The sequence below is a fragment of the Rhinichthys klamathensis genome, unplaced genomic scaffold (assembly GCF_029890125.1).
Source record: "Rhinichthys klamathensis goyatoka isolate OS25496 unplaced genomic scaffold, OSU_Roscu_1.1 h1tg000188l_1, whole genome shotgun sequence".
NCBI classification, from domain to species: domain Eukaryota; kingdom Metazoa; phylum Chordata; class Actinopteri; order Cypriniformes; family Leuciscidae; genus Rhinichthys; species Rhinichthys klamathensis.
The window spans coordinates 675168-696428 of NW_026606715.1; the positions used below are offsets into that span (position 1 = coordinate 675168).

At 36.8% G+C, this 21261-nt stretch overlaps 1 protein-coding gene across 1 annotated transcript in view; it reads right to left on the minus strand.

Moving 5' to 3' along the window:
• Positions 1–21261, minus strand: part of wdr11 (WD repeat domain 11) — a 129113-nt gene that overhangs the window by 66169 nt on the left and 41683 nt on the right. Inside the window, exons 6-8 of the mRNA XM_056261894.1 lie at positions 9786–9951; positions 5739–5841; positions 4984–5188 (exon numbers count right to left, since the gene is read on the minus strand). Coding sequence (XP_056117869.1) covers positions 4984–5188; positions 5739–5841; positions 9786–9951 — 474 coding nt within the window. The remainder of the gene's footprint in view (positions 1–4983; positions 5189–5738; positions 5842–9785; positions 9952–21261) is intronic.

Here is a 21261-nt window from a genome sequence, read left to right on the forward strand (position 1 = left end):
ATGTGTGTTCAGATTATAATGACTGACGCTGTCTACACTGATACAGTATACAGATGTGTGTTCAGATTATAATGACTGACGCTGTCTACACTGATACAGTATACAGATGTGTGTTCAGATTATAATGAGTGACGCTGTCTAGACTGATACAGTATACAGATGTGTGTTCAGATTATAATGAGTGACGCTGATACACTGATACAGTATACATATGTGTGTTCCGATTATAATGACTGACGCTGTCTACACTGATACAGTATACAGATGTGTGTTCAGATTATAATGACTGACGCTGTCTACACTGATACAGTATACAGATGTGTGTTCAGATTATAATGACTGACGCGGTCTACACTGATACAGTATACAGATGTGTGTTCAGATTATAATGAGTGACGCTGATACACTGATACAGTATACATATGTGTGTTCAGATTATAATGACTGACGCTGTCTACACTGATACAGTATACAGATGTGTGTTCAGATTATAATGACTGACGCTGTCTACACTGATACAGTATACAGATGTGTGTTCAGATTATAATGACTGACGCTGTCTACACTGATACAGTATACAGATGTGTGTTCAGATTATAATGACTGACGCTGTCTACACTGATACTGTATACAGATGTGTGTTCAGATTATAATGACTGACGCTGTCTACACTGATGTGTGTTCAGATTATAATGACTGACGCTGATACACTGATACAGTATACAGATGTGTGTTCAGATTATAATGACTGACGCTGTCTACACTGATACAGTATACAGATGTGTGTTCAGATTATAATGACTGACGCTGATACACTGATACAGTATACAGATGTGTGTTCAGATTATAATGACTGACGCTGTCTACACTGATACAGTATACAGACGTTTGTTCAGATTATAATGATTGACGCTGTCTACACTGATACAGTGTACAGATGTGTGTTCAGATTATAATGACTGACGCTGTCTACACTGATACAGTATACAGATGTGTGTTCAGATTATAATGACTGATGCTGTCTACACTGATACAGTATACATATGTGTGTTCAGATTATAATGACTGACGCTGTCTACACTGATACAGTATACAGATGTTTGTTCTGATTATAATGAGTGACGCTGTCTACACTGATACAGTATACAGATGTGTGTTCAGATTATAATGACTGACGCTGTCTACACTGATACAGTATACAGATGTGTGTTCAGATTATAATGACTGATGCTGTCTACACTGATACAGTATACAGATGTGTGTTCAGATTATAATGACTGACGGTGTCTACACTGATACAGTATACAGATGTGTGTTCAGATTATAATGACTGACGCTGTCTACACTGATACAGTATACAGATGTGTGTTCAGATTATAATGACTGACGCTGTCTACACTGATACAGTATACAGATGTGTGTTCAGATTATAATGACTGACGCTGTCTACACTGATACTGTATACAGATGTGTGTTCAGATTATAATGACTGATGCTGTCTACACTGATACAGTATACAGATGTGTGTTCAGATTATAATGACTGACGCTGTCTACACTGATACAGTATACAGATGTGTGTTCAGATTATAATGACTGACGCTGATACACTGATACAGTATACAGATGTGTGTTCAGATTATAATGACTGACGCTGTCTACACTGATACAGTATACAGATGTGTGTTCAGATTATAATGACTGACGCTGATACACTGATACAGTATACAGACGTTTGTTCAGATTATAATGATTGACGCTGTCTACACTGATACAGTATACAGATGTGCGTTCAGATTATAATGACTGACGCTGTCTACACTGATACAGTATACAGATGTGTGTTCAGATTATAATGACTGATGCTGTCTACACTGATACTGTATACAGATGTGTGTTCAGATTATAATGACTGATGCTGTCTACACTGATACTGTATACAGATGTGTGTTCAGATTATAATGACTGACGCTGTCTACACTGATACTGTATACAGATGTGTGTTCAGATTATAATGACTGACGCTGTCTACACTGATACTGTATACAGATGTGTGTTCAGATTATAATGACTGACGCTGATACACTGATACAGTATACAGATGTGTGTTCAGATTATAATGACTGACGCTGTCTACACTGATACTGTATACAGATGTGTGTTCAGATTATAATGACTGACGCTGTCTACACTGATACTGTATACAGATGTGTGTTCAGATTATAATGACTGACGCTGATACACTGATACAGTATACAGATGTGTGTTTAGATTATAATGACTGACGCTGATACACTGATACAGTATACAGATGTGTGTTCAGATTATAATGACTGACGCTGATACACTGATACAGTATACAGATGTGTGTTCAGATTATAATGACTGATGCTGTCTACACTGATACAGTATACAGATGTGTGTTCAGATTATAATGACTGACGCTGATACACTGATACAGTATACAGATGTGTGTTCAGATTATAATGGCTGATGCTGTCTACACTGATACAGTATACAGATGTGTGTTCAGATTATAATGACTGACGCTGTCTACACTGATACAGTATACAGATGTGTGTTCAGATTATAATGACTGACGCTGTCTACACTGATACAGTATACAGATGTGTGTTCAGATTATAATGACTGACGCTGTCTACACTGATACAGTATACAGATGTGTGTTCAGATTATAATGACTGACGCTGTCTACACTGATACTGTATACAGATGTGTGTTCAGATTATAATGACTGATGCTGTCTACACTGATACAGTATACAGATGTGTGTTCAGATTATAATGAGTGATGCTGTCTACACTGATACAGTATACAGATGTGTGTTCAGATTATAATGGCTGATGCTGTCTACACTGATACAGTATACAGATGTGTGTTCAGATTATAATGGCTGATGCTGTCTACACTGATACAGTATACAGATGTGTGTTCAGATTATAATGACTGACGCTGTCTACACTGATACAGTATACAGATGTGTGTTCAGATTATAATGACTGATGCTGTCTACACTGATACAGTATACAGATGTGTGTTCAGATTATAATGACTGACGCTGTCTACACTGATACAGTATACAGATGTGTGTTCAGATTATAATGACTGACGCTGTCTACACTGATACAGTATACAGATGTGTGTTCAGATTATAATGGCTGATGCTGTCTACACTGATACAGTATACAGATGTGTGTTCAGATTATAATGACTGATGCTGTCTACACTGATACAGTATACAGATGTGTGTTCAGATTATAATGGCTGATGCTGTCTACACTGATACAGTATACAGATCTGTGTTCAGATTATAATGGCTGATGCTGTCTACACTGATACAGTATACAGATCTGTGTTCAGATTATAATGACTGATGCTGTCTACACTGATACAGTATACAGATGTGTGTTCAGATTATAATGGCTGATGCTGTCTACACTGATACAGTATACAGATGTGTGTTCAGATTATAATGGCTGATGCTGTCTACACTGATACAGTATACAGATCTGTGTTCAGATTATAATGACTGATGCTGTCTACACTGATACAGTATACAGATGTGTGTTCAGATTATAATGACTGATGCTGTCTACACTGATACAGTATACAGATCTGTGTTCAGATTATAATGGCTGATGCTGTCTACACTGATACAGTATACAGATCTGTGTTCAGATTATAATGACTGACGCTGTCTACACTGATACAGTATACAGATGTGTGTTCAGATTATAATGACTGACGCTGTCTACACTGATACAGTATACAGATCTGTGTTCAGATTATAATGACTGATGCTGTCTACACTGATACAGTATACAGATGTGTGTTCAGATTATAATGACTGACGCTGTCTACACTGATACAGTATACAGATGTGTGTTCAGATTATAATGACTGACGCTGTCTACACTGATACAGTATAAAGATGTACGACAGGACAAATGGAAGTTTTATTTTAAAGCTTTATCTGTAAATTAAGGTTTTATATGGATAATATTTTTTATATGGATAACACACATGCATGTATATTTAAGAAAAAAATATTATTTATATATAAAATATTTATATTTATATATAATATAAATTATATATAAATCTATATACAGTATATACATGAAAATATTTCTTAAATATATACAAGCATGTGTGTGTATTTATATATATAAAATAATTATACACAGTGCACCCACATATATTATGTAAAAAAAACTTTTATTTTGGATGTGATTAATCACGATTAATCATTTGACAGCCCTAATATATATATATATATATATATATATATATATATATATATATACATATTATTATTTATTTTTTTATATTTTTGTACAATTTTTTTTATTAACATTATAAGTAAACCTCAAGGAACATTCAAATAATTTAAAAATCCATGCCATGACCCCTTTAAATTATATGAAATATCACAATGCAAAATATTCCTCAAACTCTTCTTTTGGCAAAATATAACTTCTTATTTTTTTCATTTGGATTTTGGGATGAAATATAACATGGGCATGTTAAGTTTCATAAAATGCATCATTTTATTGTGCTTTTAAAAACTGGCTGTAAAAAATCTAATCAGAATTTATTGGTGTGTTTTATGTAGGGTTGTCCTGATATGAAAATTCAGTAGTCGATACCAATACCAGTGAAATCATAATATTCTCAATAACATGATCGAAAACTAACGCCATTGGTTAAGTCAGAAAGTAATATGCTGAATAAGTCAGATTAATTAAATTAGATTTAAACGGTGTGTAAAATTGATGCTCAAAGAAGGTATATCAAGTAAAATCAGCAAAGCCTTTATTATGGTAAAATTTGTGTCTACCAATGTAAATCAGTACTGCCAACAGGTTTTGCAGTTTTTTATTTATTTATTAATTGTCTATGTGAAACTTAAGAACCCATTGTTTTCATACTCAGTACTTTAATATGTTTTGAAAAACTGTACCTCAGGTTGGATGAAGATTTACTGGCATGAGCTTTGAGCTCCCACAGCATCACCCTTCCGTCACTGACCACCAGGGCGGCACTGTTCTCATTGACAGGGCAGATCACCACTCGGTAGGGCCGCACAGTCTTAGTCACACGGATAGCGTCACACTGGGAGCGGAGATCGTATACCAACTCTTGGACATTCTGCTCTGGGTCAGTCACTGGAACAACCAAAAAACATTTGGTATGTGTAAACTTATTCAAAAAAATGGCCTATAAAAATCTTGTTGAGAGTATCACGTCTTTTATATGGTATGGTGTTAAATGTAAAGCAAAATTATCTAAAGTGCTTTTTGTAGAAAACACGATTACAAAGGCAACTAAATGATATAGATTATAAAATAAAATAGCCTTACAGAAGATCATTCTCATCCCCTACACTCACAATTTCAGTTGTTACCATCAAAGAGCCGTTTTTAGGCAACCATGGCCAAGGAAAATTTTTTATCAGATGTCATTTGTCCCAATTTGTAGCCATATATATGTACATATGGGAATGTATATTTGTGTGTGTACGATGAAATTTTATGTGTGTATATAGTTTGAATTTGTTGTGTTGATGTCTGTATGGAGAAGCCAGACACAAATTTCCACCTTGTAGACAATAAAAGTAACTAACTAACTATGTATACCATAATTGTGATGTAAAATGACTTGTATGCCTCAGCCCCAGACTGAAGAACAGTTGTGAAGGAACAAAGGTTGTCTTGCCTGATTCATTAGGAGAAGGTGTTGTGGAGCGACACACACGCAGGGTGACGCAACCGTTCTCGTGGAGGCAGTAGAGAGCATCTCTCTGGGCACAAGGAATCACCTACACACACAAGACACAAAGCATAAGAGGCTTCAATGTTTCCCCAGCCAAATTTGAGACATCATATAAATTACAAAAATGTACAGTCTGAACATTTATTTATATATATATGGGATGGTATAATAAAATATAAGCACCAAATATGAAGCGCTTTTGTTGATCTTACTGCTATTTTTTAACACTTAACCTGTTAACCGTCACCCCCTGTTTAGCACAGATCTGAACTTAAATGTTTGTAATTCATGCATGGTTTGGAATACAGACCTAAAGGTCGGTCTCTTTTTAAAGAAACCCAGCAGGTTATTGCAGAAGTGATTGCACTTCAAAAAAGGAAAATGTAAAAAAGTTATAGAAGTTTAAGTTTGCAGTAAAGCAAATGTACTGAAGTAAAAAAATATATATATATTTGATACAAAATATATATTTTACAAAAAAAAAAAACGAGTTCTAAGATTGCTATAAAAAAATCTAAGTCATATGTTTAACCAAGTTGTGTTGCAAATTTGAAGTAGATATCACAAACATTAAGCACCCGCTAAAAGGTTTTAAATATAATTTCCATGTTAATTCCAATGTTCAATTTTTTTTAAATGGTCTTCATAGGATGGATTTGGAGCATTTAAGCTTTCGGATGATACCTAATTTATGATGGTTACTAAAATATGTGATAGCAAAAAAAACAGGACACTGACAGTTATTAGCCAGCCAGGATGAAGGACCATCACCTTCGACTAAACCTTGCAAAGACAGAACTGCTTGTGGTCTCAGCCAACTCAACGCTTCATTACAACCTCTCTATCCAGCTATAGGTTCGTCAACCATAACTCCATCCAGGACAGCCAGGAACCTTGGAGCTGTGATTGACGATCAGTTAAACTTCAGTCAGACACCATAGCTAGAACTGCCCGGTCCAAATATTTGCCGTATTTAACATTACGAAGATCCTTCCTATCGGAGCATGCTACACAACTCCTTGTCCAAGCTCTTGTTAAAAGAAAAAATAATAAATATATTTTTGAAACAACATAATGAGTAAATAATGAGAAAATTTTCATGTTTCTGTAAACTGTTCTTTTAACAATATCTGTTTTGCATATTCAAACGGACCTGAGTCTGTACACATATCTGCCTCTATGTATACTGAATATCAAAAACAAGCATTTGTTGTGAGTATTTGGGTTCTGGTAAGAGAAGAACTAGGACGAATGTGTGAGCCTTCAGTGTGTGTTATTGGCTTATGCCAGGCTCCCACGGTCAACCTAGATTCAGGGTGTGAGAGCTTGCAGCTGCACCATCAGTCATGCAAATTGCCTTCCTGACAAGTGCTTTATAACACTTAATGCATATGCGTGTGTGTGTGTGAGAACTCTGATTGAGGGGAGGGCGGGAAACTTTAAATACAATTTAATCAACAAAACACAATAAAACAGATCAGAAGACACACTGGCATTATCGAATGCTCAAGAAATTACATTTAAATGGATCATTATAAAAATCAACTGAGCATTGTGTCCAGTGTCTATGAACAACATGGTAGAGCCTTTTTGTGTAAAAACATCCCCCGTCTGTTATTTTCGCCCCCTGAAACTATCAAAACTTATTTGAAAAGTATCATTTTTACTTCAGAAAATAAAAATAACAAAAAAATTCAGGAGATGTTGAGGCTGGAAACGGGCATCTCTCTGAATCACTGTTTCACGAAACGCCCCATGTAGGAGGTCATAGCAGGTATTTTCTTTGATTTTTTTTACTTATTTGCTAGCCTGCACCATTCAATGCCTGAGGAAATTTGCCATCTCGAACTAGCTACCCATAGTACAGAGCCTGCAGATGATATTTCAGAAATAACACAATAAAATATGTTGTAATGCCTGATTTCTTTAGTAAAGATCGCTCCGAACATCCTCCAATGGTCAATTGTTGGTTGTAAAAAAAAAAAAAACATAGCTAAAAATTGGCGATTCAGCCTTTAGACATTTCAGTCCCAAGCTTTGTAACTCTCAACCTGACAACCTACATGCAATCAGCTCAATATGCACTTTTAAAAAGTATCTCCAAACACATTTGTTCACTAGGACATTTCCTTGATTTATTTTATTGTATTTCATTTTATTATCTTATCTCTATCATGTGCGTACGTATGAGTTTCATTTCTGTGAATGCACACATGTATTTCTCTTCGGTAAAGCACTTTTTAAACAATGTTTATATAGGTGCAATATATATAAAGCTTTACCTTCTTACTTACTCCTTAGTTACACTTGGCTCGGTATTGACTTTGAAATTCCATATTCAAAAACTATTGTTAGATATATTATCTATCCACAGTGTTCCCATGCCTGCTGCCTGAGTTATCAGAAAGTAGCTTATGATATTTGCATTTGCAGGTAGTATTTTTGTGGGGCTTTTGTCAGGAGCAGTGATGTATTTGGGTTAATGTTTTCTACATTAAGCACTCTAGCTGTATTTGGGCTTGGTCACCACAGAACAATAGCGCTTCGCTCATATTTATAGTGACAATATTGTTCTGTCTGTATGTCAGTATCTCTGATAATTGCTTCTCTATCTGCTTGAACGAGTGCCGTGAATGAGGTGTCAGAGTCGAGGAGTCTCTGTGTCTCTTTAAGCATTTCTGCTCGTGTTTAGCAGAAGGAGAAATAATCACGTCTCCCATGCTCTTCATGTGATAAGCACCATCTGTGTGGCATGAGTGTCTGTTAACCGCCACCACAGTGTTTATGGTGCACGAGAAGCAAAGAAATCGATGCTCTGTGTCTTGCACAGAAATGTTTTTGGTTCATTTTTGGTTTATTTGTGTAAATGTGTGTACTCAGGGCCTTAGCGAGTGTGTGAAATGGTGTCAGTCGCCAATTGGCCAGTAACAATTATGTCAAAAAACGCCCGTCTCGGCGAGTATCCTAGTAAACATAGTTTGTTATGTCTTAAGTGAACGCAAACACAAAAACACAAAACACATTATCCGTGCGTACATTCGGATTTAAAGTGACAGGATCCTAATAATCCTGCAACTGTCTACATTTTTTATGTTAACCAAACAACAAAGGACAAAGAAAAAACACTCATTGCTCTTGAACTTTAAAAGGATATGAAGAATATGCGGTGTTATTTATTTGATTAGCCTACTTTATTTAATTTCGGTACCTGAAAACTATTAGACCTGGCTGAAGAGCACTGTTTATTTTATTTGTATGTATTGCATTGTATTTATTTGTGCTTTAAATTTGATTGTTTGTTCTTATTTTATTACTGACTGTTTAATTGACTTAAAAAATGTTATAGTTATATGTTAAGCTATTAGTTTTAGCTGTGGTATCAAATTTGAATAGAGGAAAGTGAATTTTCACTGGTATTTAACATTTTGGTGTCATAACTGCCTGTTTTTGTGTCATGGCTAATAAAAAATATTTTTAGCCGGTAAATTTTCTTTTGTGGCAGGTGTGGCAAAAAATTAGTTTTAGGCCCTGTGTGTACTGTACCGAGATCCCTGTATCCGTCCTGGTTGGTAGAGATACATCATCTACAACTTTTTCAAGCCTTTTCTCACGTAAATGCGTCTCTATAGCACGCATTGTGTTTTGTCGTGCAATTTATACGCGAAAATGAGTTTTTACGTGCATATGATACGCAGTTTTCGCGTGCATTTGATACGGAGTTCATTTGGGTGTAATACACACGCACCCCACACCACTACTAAACCTACCCTAACCAACCTATGCGTATCCTATGCACGTAAAAACTCATTTTCACGTATAAATTGCACGACAAACACTCTGCGTGCTATAGAGACGCATTGTGATCGGGTTGCTTTTTCAGACGACACAATGTAGTTCATTAAAACACACAAAAAAATCACTTTATCAAACTAAAAAAGATACCCATTCAATTAAAAGCATGCAGTCTATTACATTCACGCTCACACACACCTGTATAAAAGGCACTCCGGAGCGCTCGATGGCGACCACTCCGACGGTTTGACTGAGCTCCAAGTCTAGGATGAGGATTTCTCTGGGGTACAACAGCAGCATGTGGTTCCTCTTGGATGGCAGATATGACAGCTGGAGACAGTCATTAAGAGTCACTGCTTCAGCCCTGCAAACACACACACACACACACATAGCCAGGTCACATTTAAACATCAATTTATCCTGCCTGCTTAAGTGTTTATCTATGGCCCAACCAGCTTTTGCGTACAATTCTACAACACATCAGATCCCTATGCATCTTTATCCAAAGGTGTTCAATGGTAAATGGTCTCGCGTAGTCAATTGCTGTGGGGTAATTGGTGTATCACTATTTTACTACTTGATCTTTTTGTGCTTCTCAATTAAAGGGTTAGTTCACCCAAACATTTTAATTCTGTCATCATTTACTCACTCTCATGTTGTTCCAAACCCATAAGACTTTCGTTCATCTTCAGAACACAAATGAAGATATTACTGAAATCTAAGATATTTCTGTCCCTCCATTGACAGCTACGCTACTACCACTTTGACGCTTCAAAAAGTTCATAAAGAGATAAAGCGGTGGAAGAACACTTGTTGTTTTGTTTTTTAATTCCATGTAAAATACAGCAAACAACACTTGAGTTGTTGATATTGCCAGTGTCTGCATGTATGGTGTTGGATAATTATCACTATGTCTTGATTTGGCATTGTTGCTGGTGGTGTGATTTAAATGCATTAATTTAGCAAGGATGCATTAAATTGATCAAAAGTTACAGCAAAGACATTTATAACGTTACAAGAGTTTCATATTTCAAAGAAATGCTGTTCTTTTGAACTTTCTATTCATCAAATAATCCTGGAAAAAAAATATGTATCGCAGTTTCCACAAAAATTTTAAGCAGAATGTTTTCAAAAATAAGGCTTCAATTTCTTGAGCAGCAAATCAGCATATTAAAGTGAAGTGACTGGTGGTTGTTTTCCATACACAGCGTGCAGACTCAATTAATCGATTTTCATTGTTCGTTTTTCCCATTTTCGTTTATTATGTGTTGTTGCAGCCCTGGAAATTATCGTTTCTCCCTCTGAAAACTGGTACATAACAACCCTGACACACACTAATGTTGTCTCTGGGAGAGCCGTAGATGAAACAAACAAAAGCATGTATAAATTACACATGCTGTGATCCAGTTGCTTTCCAAATCCGTGAATGAAAACATACAGATGGGAAAAAAGAAATGCAAAATTGTTTCTAGAACAAAAAAACCAACAACAATAAAAAACTATGTAAAACCAGCTATTAGCAACATTCATCTAGCCTAGTTGTATATGGCGTCATAATATTCTTGCAATAGAATCCAAGCAGTCAGAAGCAGTGTGGTGTTTCTCCTGACGGAAAGTTGTGTTAGTGGTTAATTCACTTTTGAGGACATCTGAGCATTACAGAAGACACTGAGAAGTGCAGTCATTACTTGAGTAAGGGTGGGAATCGTTAGGCACCTCAAAATTTGTTCTGATTTCGATACTGTGTGACCATTCCTGGTCTAAATGTTATTTATGTATTATTATTATTAAAGGCAAACTATGTAGGATTTTTGTATTAAAATATCCAAAAACCACTAGCACATTGTTATATATTTTGTTGACTTGAGTAATTACATTTAACGTTTTCAACAATGTTACAATGTTAACCAGTGTACGATCTCTCCTCATTGCGTCATTATTACCTTTTTAATTTCCGGTTTAACTTCTGTAGAACAAAACAAAAGAAGAAGGCGGGAGCCGACAAACGTTAAATGTAACTTTAATCGCAATAGACATAAACAACAAAACGAAAGGAGCGCCAGCAGCCGACTGCGGCATATAAGCATAGTTAAAGCCTAGTTTACACGTACACAGAGCTTTTCTCCGTCCACATGAAAACACAAAAACACGCCATGTAGGGGTGGGCGCTATACCGGTATGAACGTGAATACCGGTATTATGTTGTGCCATGATATGGATTTTGCGATACCGAGGATACCGTATTCATAAATTCAAATTTTGCAGTTATATTGTTTTGTTCAATTTGGTAGCCAACTCTTTACAACTGTTAACACTAATGGCGATACAGAATCGAATACGCTGTTTAAGGAAATGGCTGATTTGGCGCTTCATACGCGTGAAGTTGCTGAGGCGATTAACCGCTGTCCTGTGACGCGTTCAATGAAGGACCGTATAACGTCGAACACATCGCTAGTGCTAAGCGGCTGTTCATAAAGGATGGATGCATCTTTTGCGGTGGAATGGGAAATAACAAGGTAATGAGACGCAAGTTTGACTTTTAACTTGAGCGCAGCATTTTTAGAATGCCGTTTCATTTGCGAGACGCGGGTGCAACACCAAAACAAGTTCGTCAAGCACAAAAAAACATTAAAGTTCTAGGCTACTTTATGTTTGAGATGTCATGTTTTCATGAAGGTTGAAAGCTGCTATTATTATCTTTGACTTTGTTTTTACAAAACATTTACTGCTAATCAGGGGCGTTGCTAGACATTAAGCTCTACTGGGGCACAGGCCCCCCCATTGTTTGTCGTTCTTAGCAAGCGTAACTAAGGAGGGCGGGGCTTACCGATAGATAAATTAAATGTGTTTGTTTCAAAAACACCATGCCGGGTAGAGTAACCTAGGGGGGTTCGGGGTTCCCCCGAGAAAATTTGGATTTCTCGGACCTACATATGTGCATTTTAAGGTGTTTGAATGCCAACAAATTGGATAACAATAGCTTTAAAATCATGTTACACGAATTTCTTTTTTTTTTTTTTGCCATAAAAAGGCATGAAAATAGAAAACGGAGAGAAAACTTTCTTGCACTTTTGCATTCTTCTACATTACACAATGTTAATAATGAATAATTTGCCTTTATATTTTTCAAGAATTTACAATTACATCATTTCAATAAATCAATAAAGAGTTAATATATACTATATAAAATAAAGAGCATGTATATTCTAAAAGAAAACAAAGTTCCCCAGCCAAGTCCAAACTAAGTTGATTTATTTGTTGAGCATTAAACTAGGCTACCGCCTATGCTTCATTTTGGCAAAACGGTCAATCACTTGACTCTGACTCAATTTTACTTTTAAGATTATTGGTATTATTTAGAAACTTTTGTTTCGTCATGTTTTCACAGCCTACCTCGCGTGCCAACACCGGACTTCGGTGTGCTCCGATGTGTGCGCGCTGCTGTTGCTAGGAAACACAGACGCGTGCAGATTTCTGTCGCGTGGGTCAGCTTCTGTTTCGGTTAAACTGCGTTGCTTTTACAAGCCTATAACATAATTTATATTAAATACACTGACAAATAAAATAAATTGTTAAACTCAAACTTCAGATTTACTGGGGCACAGCAGATTTATACTGGGGCACGTGCCCCAGTAAAATGGGTCTAGCAACGCCCCTGCTGCTAATAATATTATCCACGTGGAAACATTTCCCCAATGTAACGTTAGGAATAAAAGGACACGACACACACATAAGCGCGCAAACACACACACTGGTCCACTATCTGTGTGGGGACTCTCCATAGACGTAATTGGGTTTATACTGTACAAACTGTAGGCCTTTATTCTGTCTCCTTACACTAATGAATTAGTTTGTATGAAAATGTTCATTGTTTTCTTGTATACTTTTAAGTTCTATTTATTTGGTGCTTTGTTCAATCTCAAACCATTATTTAATTTTTTTTATTAAGATGTCTGCACAAGAGTTAACTGTAATCTGTGCAAACATTAAACTTAAATGAAACGTCTCGCTTTGGTCTACACTGGAAGTGTTCTGCTCGCTCTGCTAAAGCTAAACTATAATTACTAAAACTGAAACTAAATCAAATTTAATAAACTATATAGAAATGTGTTTGCAAAATAAAAACTAACAAAACCATTAATGAAACTAGCTAAAACTAAACTGAAATTTAAAACAAAATTGAAAACGATATTAAAATAAAAACTAATTTAAAAAAGCAAAACTATAACAACAGATATTCCCGGAGACAGAGCACACCCGAAGACGGCTCTCACTCAGAAATCAATAAAGTCTTAATTCGCTGCCGGTTCTCATTATGACAAGATGAGCAAAAAGTGGAAAGACATAACAAGTGCATTCAGGCCTACCTCATGTTGCACGTTTGCACTTTTTGAGGAAAAAAAAATGGCACAATAAAAAAAAACACATTTCAGGTCTATGTCCAATGAAATGCCTCACCTGTTTCTAGTTATCTACTGTTAAAATACATATTTTGCCTGTAATTTAACTAAGGTGTACTAAAATGTGATTCCAATTTTTTTTCTCATATCGCGATATAATATCGATATCGTCCGGACAGTGAAAAATATTGTGATATGAATTTTTGCTCATATCGCCCACCCCTAACGCCATGAAGTGCAGTCAAGAGTAAGTGTGACCGAAATTAATTCACAATCTCGAACTTCGAATTAAAAAATGGAATCGTCGATGCTGCCACGCCCCCATGTCACGTCCGGTCGGCGTGCCAAGCGGAAAAAAAACACGCGTGTTGAGCTAAGCCATTCAAAAGATAGCATGGCAACTACAGATGCAGGAGACCCATCGATAGAACTTGAACCCCCTTCACTTTCATTGAAGTCGCAGGTGTGAAAGTTTTTGGGATTTCCAGTGAGTTATGTTGACAACGTTTGCGCTTCAAAAAAAGCCACGTTGGCCAATCAGAAGCCTGAAAAAAGTTATTACCCGTTCCGGTAGGCTAACAATGTGTTGTCATAAGCGGTGTCCTGCGTAGTATTGCATTTCTGACACCTCTGTTCGGCAAATTAATGGGAGAACTGTGCATGTATCTGTATACATGTGATAAGCACAGTTGTTAGCAGCAATATTTTGGCTACGTCCGGCATTGCATAGACTCGCCTCATGCAAACAAAGGAGATACGGGCGCACAATCTGACGTCAAACAAAGAAGATAACAGCGCGCACTCCGACGTCACAAGACAAAATCTACTGTTTCATCGTCTACACGACAACACTGCAACCGGAGTTTCTGAAAATCTTCACCCTGGCAGGAGTTTTCAAAAAGGTTCGGTTTCAGTGACCGGATACTGCGTTTGATTGTGGACGAACAGCCAAACCGCATATAAAAAGCAGAGGTTTTGTAAATACCCATGTTCGTGTGGACAGGGCCTAAAACAGCAACGTAAAATATCCCAGGCCTGGTCCTCTCTCACCCTTCACTGCCGTCATCCCATGGGACTCGAGGCCGCTGTGTAGCACATCTGTCGCTTATTAGCAAATCGCTCCACCGGCTCTCTTCGCCCTAACATTAATAACACTTTAATACATTAGCTCATCAATGAAACATGATTTCTGCCCGAGTCCCATCGGATTGCTTTCCTTCAGCTGTGGAGGTGAAGATGACAACTCCCATGATTCCAGGGAATACACGCTCATTCACGCTCATTTCGTTATAGTTTTGAATAAGCGACCACTAGTGGCGAAACTTAGGGTGAATTCAGGGTTGATTGGGAAACTTTTTTCCTGAATTCACCCAACATACTGTGTGATGGAAAGACATTGTATTTTTCTTCCATCACTGTGTTTACTGTTCCTATACATTTTATAATATTTACGTGGGGTTTGCTGTTTTATATTTCTTGTTTCAGCTGAGTGGGAGTGGCCTTAAGGAGAGCATGAACTGCAGTGCTCACTGCTCATTCGAGCTATTTATGGAAATGGTGTGCAAATGTATGTGTTGGTTTTATCCGTCCTATTTTTTCTGTATTTATTGATTTGTTTTAACTCTTGTTCTTAATCATATTGTGTATTATTTATTAACCATGGTAAAGCAAGAGTTATGCACTCCAATTAGTAGGCGGAAAAATGTGTGTATTTAACCGTTTAACCGCAGCCGTTACTAGTGGAAGGGGGATTGGATGATCATGGTTTTTGAGATTTGAATAAGGTTATTTATGGAAGCCCGTTTCCGTAAATGTCCAGAAAATAAGTCATTATTACGAGAAAGTTTCTCATTATTATGAGATGTTAAGTCATTATTACGAGAAAGTTTCTCATTATTACGAGATGTTAAGTCATTATTACGAGAAAGTTTCTCATTATTACGAGATGTTAAGTCATTATTATGAGAAAGTTTCTCATTATTACAAGATGTTAAGTCATTATTATGAGAGTTTCTCATTATTACGAGATGTTAAGTCATTATTACGAGAAAGTTTCTCATTATTATGAGATGTTAAGTCATTATTATGAGAAAGTTTCTCATTATTACAAGATGTTAAGTCATTATTATGAGAAAGTTTCTCATTATTACAAGATGTTAAGTCATTATTATGATAAAGTTTCTCATTATTACGAGATGTTAAGTCATTATTACGAGAAAGTTTCTCATTATTATGAGATGTTAAGTCATTATTATGAGAAAGTTTCTCATTATTACAAGATGTTAAGTCATTATTATGAGAAAGTTTCTCATTATTACGAGATGTTAAGTCATTATTATGAGAAAGTTTCTCATTATTATGAGATGTTAAGTCATTATTATGAGAAAGTTTCTCATTATTACGAGATGTTAAAGTCATTATTATGAGAAAATTTCTCATTATTACGAGATGTTAAGTCATTATTATGAGAAAGTTTCTCATTATTATGAGATGTTAAGTCATTATTACGAGAAAGTTTCTCATTATTATGAGATGTTAAGTCATTATTACGAGAAAGTTTCTCATTATTACGAGATGTTAAGTCATTATTATGAGAAAGTTTCTCATTATTATGAGATGTTAAGTCATTATTACGAAAAAGTTTCTCATTATTATGAGATGTTAAGTCATTATTATGAGAAAGTTTCTCATTATTACGAGATGTTAAAGTCATTATTATGAGAAAGTTTCTCATTATTACGAGATGTTAAGTCATTATTATGAGAAAGTTTCTCATTATTATGAGATGTTAAGTCATTATTACGAAAAAGTTTCTCATTATTACGAGATGTTAAGTCATTATTATGAGAAAATTTCTCATTATTATGAGATACTTAAGTCATTATTATGAGAAAGTTTCTCATTATTATGACTTACAGAATTATATTTTTTTACTCAACTGTGGCGGAAACGGGCTTCCATAGTTATTAAAGCGCTGCATAAATGCACAGAAACTCTGGCCTCAGATAAAGAGGAGAGTTTGTACTGTTTTAGTACACAACAGTTCAAGTTTTAATTAATAACATATTGTATTTCTCTTAACCATATTTATTTGCAAATTTTTGCACATCTGCTGTTAAACATCTTTTTGGATGCCAACATCGCCCTGGTTTTTACTTCATGGTGCGATTCTCCTTGTGACGTTCGGGTCTCTATCATCACACTGTGCCTTTAGTTAATACGTTTAAACGATTTTAATTAAAAAACACACACATATATATATTTACTTATTTGATTAAAAGTACTTTTAAAATAATTACAAAGGAATAATAAATAAAAACAATTGTATATTTTGTAATTTTTATGTTATTTTCAATTAACTAAATATAGCTTTAAAACATTCAAGCAAACAGTCAGTAATAACAAAGAAACCAATTACAAGCAATAAACAGAGTGCGGGCCCAATGTGAAAATGAACCAAACTGTGTTTCTGAACACAACCATATTAAGGACTCAAATGCAGGACTGACAACTCTATTTTGTTGCTGTGTGAACATGACCTGAGTTTGGTTAAAGGAATGTCCCAGGTTAAACACGTTAATCCCTGTGGATAGCATCTTTGGCATGCAGAAACATTTATTCATTGTTTGAGTTAGTAAAAATAAACAAAACAACAAAGTACACTTATATTAAATGCACGTATATATAATAAATGATAAAAATAAGTCAAAATCATATGGGGTTAATCTCAATAAATATTTCTAGTCACATTTCACCACATAACTCCAAGAAAAGAAGCCGGCCTGAATAGCATGCATGAGTAAATATTCTTGCAGACTCCCTAGTCCCTAGTTATTTGTATGGACATTTTAAAATTATCAGGCTTAAAATGCCAGAGCAAAGGAAGTGCAAGACAGAAAAATCATGATTAAAGGATTTGTCTGGAACTAAAAGAGCACGAAGTAAGTCAGGGTTGGCAGGGAGTATGTGGTTGGCAGCAAGCGTGGGATTGGTCAGGTCTCAGATCTGTGCTTATATAAGAATCTGTGGTCATCCATAACAGTGTCCCCTAAGGTAAGTCTATCATTCTTCACTCCTACATGCGCATTCAAAAGAACACAAGCATGCTCGTGCTCTCTCACATACACTTGTTCTTTTTTAACAACCACTTTGTCTATTTTACGCTACAGAGAGAAGTTGTGTCTAAAAAGGGCCCTCGAGCTTGTGTGGCCTTCGGCTTCCGAAGAGAAAAAACAGGGACAGATATGAGGCTTTATTCCATAACGAGGAAAAAATACACAATACCCACAGCGACAGCATCATTAAAACCCAAAGTCAAGGCTGACCCGACTATCATCCTTGTTTACAAAATTGTTTGTAACAAAGTGGGCAGAGTAAATTAAAAAAATAATGATTACAGCTAAAAATACGCAGATATTATGTTCCCTTTGACAGGTTCACTTCGATGCTGCGATAGTAGCTGTTTATATGGGTACCGATTGTCTGAAGCCTGTATAGATACGCCAATCCGTTGTATTGTATGTCCACGTCAATCCATGTCATCACGCCTTAGATTTCTTCATTAAGAAGAGATTTATATGGCCCGTGCTTTCTTCAAAGTTGTTTCATTGCTATTATTGGTACTTCAGCAGCTGCATTTGAGCAGGATTTCACATTCTCCTTGTGGCAAAGTGCAAGATCTTAGATGCAGACTGATATACTACTAATGCAGCTGCCTCTGACTTCACCAATGAAATTGGTTCAGTGCACCAGATGTATATTAGCATACCAGCAATCGAGGATAAGTTCCCCGGTTTCTTCCTGTAAGTTGCGGCCTCAACTGCCATCAAAACCTTGCAGGACAGGGAACTCTAAGGCCTTGTGTCCACCAAAGAGTTTTTTCACGTGTCTGGCGTATTTTTTCAATTGTTTTCAATGGGAGCGCCGCGTATTTAAAACGCCATAAGCGTAACGAGGTGCTGAGCGTTTTTTTCACGCTGAAGCGCTGAGCGCCCGGCGTTTTTTACTGGTCGCCGAGAGTTGAAAAATGTTCAACTTTGGGTAAAACGCAGCACTCATCACTGTCACTTTTTACCCAACCATCCAATCAGTGGAGGAGGGGCGGGGCTAATACCACACCGACCAACTGTCACAACATTCTTTATGTACAACGACATCAACCGGCAGAGCTAACCGAACAAATCAATTTTTTTATTTGAAAAAAAACGAATAAATTTTTAGTATGAAACAAATTATCTGCGAAATCAGTTACAAGTAAACTGTGCTGTGGATATTCTGTATCATAGCAACTAAACGTCTCAACGGAAAAAACGCTGTGCCTCCAAAACGCTCTCAAGCGCCCACAGCTAGGCGTTTTCAGCAGAGCGTCTAGCGTTTTCAGCTGGCTAAAAACGCTTTGGTGGACACACGGCCTAACATGGCAGCTGGTAGTGCTGCACACTATGGCTGTCTCACAGAGTTACAAAGCAGAGATATTCTCAAGGACCAGACTGATCTCATGAAATGGCGTATGTATGACACGCCAATTCGTATTTCCATTTTTGGCGTGCTATCAACACGCATAATCGCTTTTCAGCGGGTTTATCAACGCCGTTGACTTAACGTTACATTACTGTATAAATATAAGACCTACCCCAACCCCGTCCCTAAACCTACCCGTCACTGGGGTTAATACTATTTATGAGTCTTCCCCTACCATCCTGGGGAAAAAAATATTGCTCCACAGATGTAGATATGAATTTGGCTTCGTTTCACTCGGACATTTAACGGCGTACACATACACGCGGAATCACTCGGACGTTTAACGGCGTAGACATACACGCAAAAGATGACGGTTCGTTTCGGCGTGGACATACACGCGGATAGCCTAAAATGCGTATAGATAACACGCCAGTTGACTTGAAAGTGGCATGTATGTTTACGCAAAGTCATGATGTCATGTTGCAAGGACATAGATGAAGGAGCTGGTTTGACCCCCGAGGCAGTCAAAGAGCTAGGGCTGCAAAATTAATCGAATTTTATTCGCGCGTGATCGAGCGATATTAAAAATGCGCCATTCCGTTCATAGAACGCTCCGTATCAAAGTTTTTTTGTTTTTTTTTGCAAAGCTCCGTAAACCACTGTCTGATCACGTGCCTCCATGAGCCAATCAGAAATTTCCCAGCAGCGTGCAGCTTAGTTTCTAGATGTAGACAGTCACAGAGGACAGAGTAACGTGAGGAAAATTCCTCAATAGATAGCAGTCGGTCATAAGGCTATAAACTATCTTAACAAAGAAAACTAAAAAATGTCTAACGTAGCAGAGGCCGAGGGGCTTGTCCCGAGAATCGGATCGTCATCCATTGTGTGGAAGCATTTTGGGTTTAAGGCAAGTGACACAAAACAAGAACAGGTCATATCCAAACAGTGCCGTAAAGTTGTGTTGGCGCCACAAAGCAACAAAACGAACCTCTTTAACCACTTAAAAAAACACCATAAAGTTCAATACGATGAATGTATGAGGGCCAAGAAATGCGTTGCAAAAACTAATCATTCCACAACATCAACATCGAAGCGAGCCTCTTTAGCGCATCACCATACAAATCCACCTCCCAAAGACAGTGCAATAGCGAATGCAGTCGCATTTCATTTGGCCAAAGACATGTGCCCAATAAACAGTGACAAACAAAGGCTTCAAATTCTTGGTCAACACTCTGGGTAAACGATACGTGATCCCCCTCGCGCAATTATTTTTCCAAGGTGGCACTAGCTGCGATGTACAGAAAACGCAGAGGGGAAATAGAGAGTAATCTTGCCAATGTAAAGTACTTTGCAACTACAACGGATCTGTGGTCAAGCAGGACAGTGGATCCGTACATGGGTTTGACAGTTCATTACATCGATGAGGATTTTGCAATGCAGAGTCGATTGCAAATGTCTTTTTTCCCGCCAGATCACACGGGAGAGTCAATTGCCCAGGGCCTGAGGGAGGCGATGGCCTCTTGGAGCTTGCAGGAGGAGAGGCTTGTCTGCATTACAACAGACAACGGAGCTAATGTGGTGAAGGCAGCTTCTCTTAATAATTGGACTAGGCTCCAGTGCTTTGGCCACAGACTCCATCTAGCAATAGGTGAGTGAATGAATTAGGTGAGAAAAAATGAATTAAAAGAATTGTATATTCATTAAAAAATATATACAAATAATTGAACTATTATGCTATTTGTGATAATTAATTGTAGTTGATCAGTACTTATTGTGCTAATGTGTGTGAATATGTTACTGATAATAACAATAGT